Here is an 11,394-nt window from a genome sequence, read left to right as displayed (position 1 = left end):
TCTCGGGAACTGCGACGCTCCCCACGATCACAAGCCTGTGTCACCATGGTCACCAACCGTCTAGGGACAGCTGGCCGTTCAACAGTGTACCCGCGGTGTCCAGCAGGACACCGTGTTCTGTGACACGCATGACCGGGGACGCAGCACACACCAGAGCCTCTGGCCAGAGCCTCGGGTTAGGGGTGGGCCACAACTGCCAAAGACTCTGCCTCCCTGAGTCTAGGCCCGTCTCCATGGATACGCTCCCGGAGGGAGACACCATGTCTCCAGGACGTGCCAGTGACATTCTCCGGGGATGGTGGGGAGTGGGGTGGGCCGTGCAGCCGCACAGGTAGCGAACTTCTGCAGGGCCCCGCGTCAGCGCCTGCCAGTGCCCGCCAGCACCCCCTACCTCTCGACGTCGTTCTCCCGGTTCAGGATCTCCATGTAGCTGTCCTTCAGCCGCAGGAACGTGAAGCCCAGCCTGCAATGAGACAGCGGGCTCACCCGGGACGTCGCCCGAGACCCCGGTCCGCCTCCCCCAGGGCAGTTCCCCAGGCTGGGCAGGGCCCTCAGGATCGAGAGGCGTGGAGTGGGCTGAGAAGTCGCACTGAATCTGTTCAGGCCTCGAACCCTGCCGGAGCACGGGGACCCTACACCTGTGCTCAGCCCTGCACGGGCGGCCTCAGGCAGGTGCTGCATTTCCAGGAAAGCAGCGCCGGCCGCTTCTGCGCCCCCATGCCCATCAGCACACCAGCACGTGACCCGCGCCTGGCATGTGTGTGGCCCTCGCCGTCAGTTGAACATGCTGACAGGCAGGGCCTGAGACCAGCCCGCAGCCGCCGTTACTGATGGGAAGTGGGGCCAGAGCTGACGGCGTGAGCGTGTGTGCAGAGCGCAGACCTGCAGCCGCCCCAGGAGAGGGGCCCAGGTGGGCGTGTGGGCGTGTCACCCAACACAGTAGGCTACCAGGTGCAGGTGCCCTGGAGCTCGGCAGGTTCTGTATGCTGAAGGGAAGGCTTCTCGGAGCGAGGAGCCGAGGATAGCGCCGCAGCCCGCCAGCCCTTGGAGACTGCGGCCTGCAGGCAGACTAAGCACCTGCCTCCCGAGGACAGCGCACGCGGTCTGAGCACCGCGCCTGCGAGCCCACAGGCTCACTCATGGACTTCTGGGACTCTGGATCCTACGTGGCTGACAGTCTGAGTCTCAGCCCTGGAAGCTTGAAAACAAGTGTGTGCCCGAATTGAGGGGATGGAGGGGAGGGACGGTGTGACTGTGCCCCTGGGGTGCATCCTGGGCCTCCCCACACCTCTGGCAGGCTCTTTGGTTTATACGGTCTGACTGCTGGGCCCTCCTGCCTCGGCTTCCTGAGTAGCTGGGATTACAGGTGCATGCCACAGCGTTGGCCCTTAGGGTGGGATCAGGAATTGAACCAGGGCCTCCATGTGGTCCCAGCCTACAGACCACAGCATCGGACCAGCACATACCACCACAGTGGGGCCAGCACCACCTACTGAGAGCAGTGAGGATGGGGAACCTGGCCTGGAATGTCACATGGAGGCGGGAAACTGGAAGAGTTCAGGGGACTTTCCTAACGGAGTTACACGCTGGAAGGCTTCAAGTATTTTCCCAAGCATTTGCTTAAAACACTGTGTCTCCCAAGCACAAGGACACCAGTAGAAGGACCCCACGGTACCAGAGCACAGCTGAGGTGACGCGACGTGGATTCGAGGCGGCGGGAAGACCCCGACCAGGCCTTGCCTCTCCACGTCCCGTGACTGTGGGAAGGCTGCAAACATCCGGGCCGGGAGGTCCAGGCTGTGTGGAAAGTGGGCAGGACTGTTGCCACTTTGCAGGCCGCGATGGCTCGGAAGGACCCCCACATTTGTCACAGAGGAACAGCCACCCACAAAGCACAGCTGAAGACTCCTCGAGCCAGGAGTCATGGGGCGCATGCAGAGACCAGGCTCGAGACCGGGCCGTCCCCGTTCAGGCTGGAGAGGGCTGCAGCACACACAGTGCCCTGGTCCCGTGCTGAAACCCTGCTGACCGCAGCCGGCCACCCACCTCTGGACACCTTCGACAAGTGCCACCTCGTCGGGGGAGGACGAGATGTACACACAGGACCTTCCCGAGTCAGGCGACTTCCTGGGGCCATCCACGTGGTCTTCATCTTTCACTTGGACGGTGTGACAGAGACAGAGAGCCCGGAAAAACAGCTCCTCGTGGTCCTGAGAGACACAAGAAAACTACGGTCTGTCTGCTAAACTGAGGGGGGGGGGGCAAGCCAAAGGTCACGAGGGATCAGAAGGCAGTGACAGGCGACTCCCAGGGGCGCCGGGAATTGGCGCTCTGCCTCAGGTTACAAAGCACCAGTGTCAGAAAAGCTGTGATGTGTTTTCTGTTTTTCTAAGCGAAGCTGTGTCACAACTTTCTCTGCCACCCAGGACATGTCCAAAACCCAAGGAGAGAGACTGCATCCCCCCAGGGGCGAAGTCTCACTTCCCTCCTCTCTGGCAGGTGCATGCGCCCTGCGGCAAACACTTCAAAAGAAAAGAAGGGAGAACGGAGCAGTGGCCCGCTTGGGTCTGGAGGGCAGCAGCCAGGGCGCACGGGCGCATCCCCATCCTGACACCCTACTCTCTGGCTGTGCTGCGGCCCGTCACCGCGTGACAACTCCCCTGACGACAGCGCGCATTACACTGGGTGACACGGGAGGCCCTGACTCCCTCCTGTCAAGTGCAGCACCAGCGCCCCGGCAGCTGCAGGTCCCTAGTAAGGGGAGGGAGTGGAGGGGAAGTGCTCAGGTCAGGCAGGCCCAGCCCGGGTCCAAGACGCTGCCCCTGCACACGGCTCCCTCCACGCGGGTCTCACACAGGCTCAGGGTGAGGGAGGCCAGGAACACCCACTTGTCCAGCCTAACCCCATGAAAAGCTGCTGTGAGGGCTCAGCCAGAGCCACCTGAGAGCCTGCACTCCCTCAGGGCACGACACGGCTGCAGAGCCCTGAGGCCACCCTGCTCTGGGGACCCCAGGAGCTGAGTTCTCCACGGCCTGGCCAGAGCATCCAGGCCGACTGCACATGGGGTTCCAGCCCTCGAGAGGCGCGATGGGAGCATCTGCATGCTTATGTGGACGTGCATATGTGCCTACACGTGCGAGTACATGTGTGAATGCACACGTGTGTTTACAAGTGAGTGTGTGCGACATGCACATGTGCGCCTGCATGTGTCAGTGCATTGTGAACATGCACACATGTGCCTACATGTGTGGGTACATGCCTACACCTACATCTGCGAGCCTTCACATGTGACTGCATGTGTGAATGTGCACACGTGCACATGTAAGTGAACAGGCATGTGTATGCCTACACATGTATGTGCCTACAGCTACATCCAGGAGCCTTCACATGTGAGTGCATGTGTGAGCATGCACGTGCATGCCTACATGTGAGTGGGCATGTGAACATGCACATGCATGCCTACACATGTGTGTGCCTATACCTACATCCGTGAGCCTTCATATGTGAGTGCATAGGCCAGGCTCAGGAGCCTGTGTGTGTGTGCATGTGTGAGTACATGTGTGAACTTACGCCTGTAAGCCTGCACCTACGGCCTGCATTGTGAGTGGCTGTGTGAGGCTGCACCTGTGTGCCTACGTGTGTGCACGTGTGAGCCTGCACCTATGTGCCCACATGTGTGCACGTGTGAGGCCGCACATGCTGACACACACATTTGCTCACTGCATGCTTGCAGCACCTCTGCCCGCCGTCCAGAATGGGAGAGCAGATCTCAGAGCGTGCACTGCCCTGCCCTAGCAGGACCGGCACATGCAGCTGGTGCTTAGACCACGTCTCCCCGGAGCCCACGGGGCCTCACGCCTCTCCTGGACACTGACTAGAAGGGGCCACCTGCGCACTTGTGAGGGACAGTGCAGCCCCAGGAGTGCCACCTACCCTGCCGCTGACGCCCGGGGACGAGTCGATCATGTCGATGCCCGAGGAGTCGGGGAGCACCTGCCCGTTGCAGATGACGTGCGGCACGTAGACGTGGCCGCCGATGCAGCACTCCTTGAACTCCATGTTGTTCTCCGTGAGCGTGCCCGTCTTGTCCGTGAACACGTACTCCACCTGCAGCACAGTGCGGGTCAGGCGGGCGGTGGGGGCCTGGCCCAGGCGCACTGTGTCACGTGGACGGGAGACGGTATCCGGAATTTCTACCAACAGCCCGTCATGGAGGGGTGGGCAGTGTCCACCTGCCTTCCCTCCAGCTCTGGACGGGGACACAGGAGGACGTGAAGGCCCCTGTGCTCCTTGACCTGGGTGGGCTTCACTCTCCCAAAGGGAGCAAGAGAACGTGGCTCCGTGTGGCACCCACTCATGCAGCACTACGGCTCAAGCCCCATTTGCTCGGGAGACAGGGTGAGGAACCCTGAGCCCACATAAGAACCACATGGGCTAGGGTCCATGGAGGACGGAACTCGGCTCCACATGAGGTCTTGAAGACACAGTTCAAGCAAACAGTGACCAGGAAACTCGAAAGAGAGCCATGCAGGGCTACAGACGCGGCCACCGTCCAGTGTAGCCAAGGTTGCTTGTGGGCACTGCTGTCGACAGCTGCGAGGAGCAGGCCACTCTGGGACATTGTGTGACAGCCTGCACCTGTGTTGGGGATCCACGTCAGCTGTGCCCGACTCGAATCAGGGAGGGCTGTAGGGCAGGGGTGGGCGGGCTCAGAGCCCTGCAGTGCTGCCCCAGCACTCACCCAGGCCACAGAAGCGACCGGAGTGTGGGCCAAGAACGATGCTATGGGCTATGGAGAAGGGGCCGGTGGGTCTCCAGGTACGCCACCTCCTACTGGGTCTTTAGGGGACGTGTTTGCAAAGACTTCCTCCACTGCGTGCGGTTTAACTCGTGCGTGGCAGGTGACCACAGCACTGTCTCGGAACTGCTCGGAAAACCCTGGCCTCCAAATGCCTGTCACCAGCCAGGCCTCCGAGCAGCTGGGCAGGAGGGGAGCTAACGCCCCACTCCATGGCTCCCTGGCACAGACTGCTCGGCCTGATGCAACGACTTCACCACTTGTCTCAGGGGAGACGCGGCAGGAACGTGGGAGTTGGGGCCATCTCCTCCTGACAGCCAGCCCACCTGGGTGCAGGCTCCTGCTATGTGGAGCGTCCTAGGCCTCTGAGCAGGTGAGCAGATGCCCCGCTCCCACTCGGCACCTCCACGTACCTTGAGTAAAAGTTCAGGGCCCTGAGCCCATTAAGAGGAAGGTGACGCGGGTAGGGACAAAGTAGCACAGGGAGCTGTCACACCACCCTGCTTAGCTGGCCCAGTCCAGAGCCGTGGCCATGACAAGTACCCCTGGTAAGAGCAGGCCGGAGGTTAAGGCCCTAGATCCCACATGGCCGACTGTGAGGTTCGAGTCCCGGATCTGGTGGGTGTGAGTGTGTACACGCCCAAAGTCCCAGGAAGAAAATGAAGGGCCTACGGCATGGCCCTCTCCCCGTGAGGTGATTTTCGACTTTCTGTCTCTGTCCGTGGCGAGCGCATACACCCTACAGCAAAAATAAAAATTGAAACAGACAAAAGAACAAGAGAAAGAACGACAGACATTTGTGAGGCACCAGGAGTTAGCTAGGCACCGGGCACCTGTTTTACCCCTCCCCAAGGACGGGCGCGGCTGTCCGGGTGTTACAGACAAGGAAGCCTTCGTGTCCGGACTCAGCCCAGGGCGACTGTGGCCGTCCCGCACGGTGACGAGTGTCCGGGTAAGCACCTGGGCTGTGCTCGATCCCACGTAGGGCTGCGACTGGCCTGGGCCCTCAGACTTCTGAATGCCGCCCTCGGCCAGCTGCCCGTTCCACCGGGACTGCAGGGCTTCACTGAGAAGGCACTTCAGGAAGTTCATTGAGCAGGTGAAACGGAAGTGCGGGCTCATCCAGTGCAAAAAGCGCTTGACGCGCCGAGTTCTTCCACAGCACCTGTCCCAGGGACTTGCCGGGCCCCGGCCTGCAAGGTCCGCACATCTCCGGGCTCCACCTCCCCGATCTGGGCCCTGTCCTTTCCCTGCCTAAGTGCCCTGGCTAGGACACCCAGCGCCGGGCTGCACGGGCGTGGTGAGCGGTGCCCGCCGTGCTCCGGGGTCCACACGGCACCAGCGGGGGCTCGCACGGCCGTGGTGTGGTGTGCACACCCCTTCGACGCCTTCTGTGGAAGTGTCCATGCCGCACCACCGATGCCCTTCGTGCCTCTGCAGTGAGGCCGTCCTCCAGCTGCCGAACTGGCCCTGGCTGCTGGTGTGTGCTGGGCCACCCTGCATCCAGCGACGCGGCGACCGTGCGAGGGACATGCGCACGCAGCCTGCTTGGACCTGTCGAGGGTTTCCGCAGCTCAGCTCACCGGGGCTGTGGGCTCGTGCTCCCGCTCTGTAGTGAGGGAGTGAGCCCATGTCACTGGCCAGCCAGGAAGGACAGCGCTCACTGCCACGGGCCTGCTGGCCACGCGTGATCTCGGGAGTACCACCGCACAAGGGCCAGGCAGCTGCTGCCTCCCCAGGTTGTGGGCAGAAACTTCCAGAGCCTTGGCGTCTCGTCTGAGAAACGGGTGTCTTCACTGACCTCACAGGAAGAGGCTCGGCAGGACACAGGCACCGAGCACTGGGCGGAGGACCTCAGGCCTGGACAGACAGGTGCGTGGTGCGTGGGTGACCACAGCAGTCACGCATCTCGTTCCGGATGGCGTGTCAGTGGGAACCCACGCCTCAGCCACATCTTACCCGCACGTCATCCATGTCTCAGCCATGCTACCCCCTTCTCAGCCACGCCTCAGCCACATTTCACCCACACCTCTCCCACATCTCAGCCACGCCACACCTGCACCTCAGCCACGCCACACCTGCACCTCAGCCACACCTCAGCCATGTCGCACCCACGCTTCTGTCACATCTCACCCACACCTTGACCACGCCTCTTCCACGTCTCAGCCGCGCCACACCTGTACCTCAGCCATGTCACCCACGCTTCGACCACGTCTCTTCCACGTCTCAGCCACACCACACCTGTGCCTCAGCCATGTCACCCACGCTTCGACCACGCCTCTTCCACGTCTCAGCCACGCCACCTGTGCCTCAGCCATGTCACCCATGCTTCGACCATGCCTCTTCCACGTCTCAGCCGCGCCACACCTGTGCCTCAGCCATGTCACCCACGCTTTGACCACGCCTCTTCCACATCTCAGCCACGCCACACCTGTGCCTCAGCCACATCTCTCCCGCACCTTGCCCTGCACCTCTCCCATGTCTCAGCCCTGACTCGCCAGGTCTCAGCCACACCACTCTCGTGTCTTGGCCACGCCATACTTGTGCCACCATCCCACACTTGCATCTCAGCCACATCTCACCCTGCACCTAATCCACATCTTGGCCACACCTCCCCCACACCAACAGGGTAGGCAGAAGAAACCCTCAATTTTCTGGGCTTGCTCATTGTATTTTATGGAAAAACCCTTTGCAGTGCATTTCCGGGGAAGACACAGCACCCACCGCCTATGACCACAAAGAACAGGGACAGGCAGGTGACACGTGCCACTCTGGTGGCCTGAGCGCACTGAACAGCCCAAGGCACAGATGGGCAGACGCCGCCTGTGAGGCAGGAGCTCTTTCGAGGCGGGCGGTGTGCTGCCCCACCAGGGTCCAGTCTTGGCGGCGCTCGGAGGCGAGGCTGCAGCATGCCCCTCAGTTCCAGACGGCTCTCTTCTCACAAACTCCTCCAAGTTTCTTCCTTTTTCCTTTTCCTTTCTTTTCTTTTTCTCTTTAACTAAAGAATTTCCAGTCTTTACAGAATTCCATTCCTCTTACGGAAACAGACATCAGCTGAGTGCCAACGGCCGCCAGGGTGCCTTGGGCTTGATCTCCACACACAGCTCGGTTTCCACCAAGAAGCTCGCTCCCACATCCAAGAGCTTAAAGTAAAACGAAAATCCATACCCCACCCCAGCAACCCTCCTGCCAAAAGCCGTCATCTTACCCACCACAGCCCTCCCTCTAGCACAATATTATCACTTATTTCTTTAAAAGAATTTATTTATTTATTTAAATTTGACCAGAGAGGAACAGAATGAGAGAGACAGAGAGAAAATGGGAAGGCAAGCTGCCAGGTCCAGGACTCGAACCGCAGTCTGCCACGTGGGAGTTCAGTGCCTTAACCACCACGCCACCTGCCGGCCCCCACTTTTTACGTTTGCTACAGGGCTGTACACTTGCCAGAGACAGAGAGGGATGTGAGACGGCTCGTCCAGGTGGAGGTTCGCACTAGCCCCTTCCCCACGGCACTCTTGACTTGGGCACGCATGCACATGTGCTCGGCGTGTTTCTCATGTGGCCTGGTCACAACCGAACGGCGTAGTGGGCCACGCGGGATCCAGACGCCAGCAAAACCCACCACCGGCTGCCTCTGTGCACTGCTGGATAGGGGCTCGGCTGGGACAGACCGAGGGCCTCTAGGGACAAGCACACTGCACCCCTGCCTGCTGCACCCCCTGCCTGCTGCACCCCCTGCCTGCTGCACGGTCAGGGTCACTAACACACGTCCTGTCAATCCAGCGCCAAGCCAACGGCTCCTCAGGCTGCAGCCTCACCAGGTGGAGGGGCCCAGCCCACGAGAGCTGTCAGCAGCTGAACGCCCGGCCACCTGCTAGTCCACACCCGCCACCGAGGAGAGGGAGGGACGCCCCGGCAGAATGGAGGCTGCCCCTTGCAGTTTGCGCTGCAGGTGACAAAGTGCACAGGGAGAGGCCAAAGGGGCTGGACCTCCGCCCTCAGGTTTCCTCTAACACTCACGCGTCACCTCCGCTCATCGCCCGCTGCGACTTCCACAGCCCTGAGACGCTGGCATCGGCCTGCTGTGAGGCGCGGGGCTGGCAGCAGGGACAGCCCACCTTCTCATTCCCACTGCCCCAGGCCACCGGGGCCCCTGGGAGGGGTCAGGCTGGGACGTCGTGGTTACCAAGCAGCCTGCGTCCTCACTGGGGTCCGCCCTCCCGGCCGCAGTGCTGACCTCACCTCCCCCAAGCAGCAGGAGCTTTCTGTGTCCCACCCCGGTGCCAGAGCCAGGAGGGCTGCCCGGAAGCCGCGTGAGTGGACCGGAACATGAACGCAATGAACCTTGCTGCGGTTTAAGCGTAACCGTATGTGACACGGGACGTGTGGGATCGCGGCCACTGTCCCTCACCGACGTGGGCCACAGTGACACGTGGTGAGTTCTCCTTTGACCGGCGGGACGACGGAGCCCGCCCACTCGGTGCGGCCGCGTACCCACCTGGCCCAGCTCCTCGTTCAGGTCCGACGTGTTGACCAGGGGCCCCTCTCCGGTCTCCTCGTCAAACATGTCCTCGTCCCACGTGATGAAGTAGGAGCCCAGGAACTTCTGCATCTCGACGGTGACGTACATGGACACAGGGATGATGTAGTTGAACAGAACCATGAAGGCCAGGAAGTCGGTGAAGGCCCTGAGGAACTGAGGTGCAGCGTGGTCACCCCCGGCTCACCGCTCGGCCCGCCGGGCCGGCTCCCCGACGGACGTGGCGCCCTGCGGTTTCCACACGGCTTCTTCCCAGGCAAGGAACGCAGGCAAGCACACGGCCCGTCCTGCCCTGGGGGACACGGGGAGTGAGCACACGGCCCGCCCCGCCCTGGGGGACACGGGGAGTGAGCACACGGCTCGCCCTGCCCTGGGGGAACATGGGTCCAGGAGAGCACACGGCCCGCCCTGCGCTGGTTTTGGTGACCACATGGCCGTGGACTCCGACAGCCCCTTGCCTCTGTGCACGTCCCGCACACATGTCCCCTTTCCTGTGAAAGGGGAGCTCCCTCAAAGCAGGGCACCGGGTCGAGGGGACGCCAGGAGCAGGGAAGTGCGCCCTCAGGGAGCTCCCGGGACTATGCCTTGCAGACTGCACCTGGGAGGACGTGGCCCTACCAGATTCCGCTGCCGCTCTGCGTCTGTCTTCTGGTTGTACCACGGCTCGTCTCGGAAGGGCTCGCTCTGCCACACGTACTTCAGGGCCGTGTTGACCAGGGCCTTGCTGACCAGGATGCAGAGGTACACGACCAGGAACACGTTCATGGACCTGCAAGGGCGGGCATGCGCAGCAGGGCTGACCCTCAGGGCCGACGACCAGCAGGGCTGACCCTCGGGGCTAACCCTCAGGGCTGACCCTCAGGGCCGACGACCAGCAGGGCTGACCCTCGGGGCTGACCCTCAGGGCCGATGACCAGCAGGGCTGACCCTCAGGGCCAACGACCAGCAGGACTGACCCTCAGGGCCAATGACCAGCAGGGCTGACCCTCAAGGCTGACCCTCAGGGCCGACGACCAGCAGGGCTGACCCTCGGGGCTGACCCTCAGGGCTGATAACCAGCAGGGCTGACCCTCAGAACTGACCCTCAGGGCTGACCCTCAGGGTCGACAACCAGCAGGGCTGACCCTCAGGGCTGAAGACCAGCAGGGCTGACCCTCAGGGCTGACCCTCAGGGCCGAAGACCAGCAGGGCTGACCCTCGTGGCTGACCCTCAGGGCCAACAACCAGCAGGGCTGACCCTCATGGCTGGCCCTCAGGGCTGATGACCAGCAGGGCTGACCCTCAGGGCTGACGATTTTTTTTTCGAAGACCGGCAGGGCTGCCCCTCAGGGCTGACCCTCAGGGCCGACGACCAGCAGGGCTGACCCTCGTGGCTGACCCTCAGGGCCAACAACCAGCAGGGCTGACCCTCATGGCTGGCCCTCAGGGCTGATGACCAGCAGGGCTGACCCTCAGGGCTGACGACCAGCAGGTCTGACCCTCAGGGCTGACCCTCAGGGCTCCTGTGCAGGCTTCCCCCCCCTACCCGGCTCCATCTCTGACCCGTGTCCTGCAGAGCCTGGAACAGCTGTCCTGCCTATCTAAGCTGCTCTCATTCCCGCATCTGATGGGGCAGGGAGGGGCAGGGGCCAGGGTCGCAGCCGGGTCACCTCACCAGGAGCGGGTGGGCACAGCCACCGTCTCCGCGACAGCACACAGCACAGCTGGGTCACCACCCAGGTGTCGCTCAAGCCAGGTACACCTCGGCAAGGGCAAGGGCAGAGCCCACGCCGCCCTGGCGTCCGGGGTCCACACCGTGTGAGGGACGGAGTGGCTCAGTGGGAACGCCTCGCTCTGCCAGACCCACTGAATCCGAGTCAGGGTCCCGGTTCAGCTTCTCCATGTAGTGGTGGGAGGTATACTTGTGCTCCCTGAGGCACCCGCCCCACTCACCACGGAGCAGGCAGCCCTCCCCATGGCTGGTCTGCAGTCGCTAAGACCCTGCGCGCGTGCCGTGAGGGTGACCAGACAGGCCCGGGCGCTGCCGTGGCCGCTGAGCGGGTCAGAGCAGCTCGCC

General features: G+C 62.4%; 1 protein-coding gene across 1 annotated transcript in view; it reads right to left on the bottom strand.

Moving 5' to 3' along the window:
• ATP11A (ATPase phospholipid transporting 11A) overlaps positions 1-11,394 on the bottom strand; it is a 146,159-nt gene that overhangs the window by 42,447 nt on the left and 92,318 nt on the right. Inside the window, 5 exon segments of the mRNA XM_027776208.1 lie at positions 392-463; positions 2,047-2,210; positions 3,934-4,107; positions 9,297-9,494; positions 9,957-10,107. Coding sequence (XP_027632009.1) covers positions 392-463; positions 2,047-2,210; positions 3,934-4,107; positions 9,297-9,494; positions 9,957-10,107 — 759 coding nt within the window.

This window comes from Tupaia chinensis, unplaced genomic scaffold, assembly GCF_000334495.1.
Source record: "Tupaia chinensis unplaced genomic scaffold, TupChi_1.0 Scaffold000644_1, whole genome shotgun sequence".
Classification (NCBI taxonomy): domain Eukaryota; kingdom Metazoa; phylum Chordata; class Mammalia; order Scandentia; family Tupaiidae; genus Tupaia; species Tupaia belangeri.
Note: the sequence above shows the minus strand (reverse complement) of the source record. Positions and strands in the feature narration are given on the sequence as shown.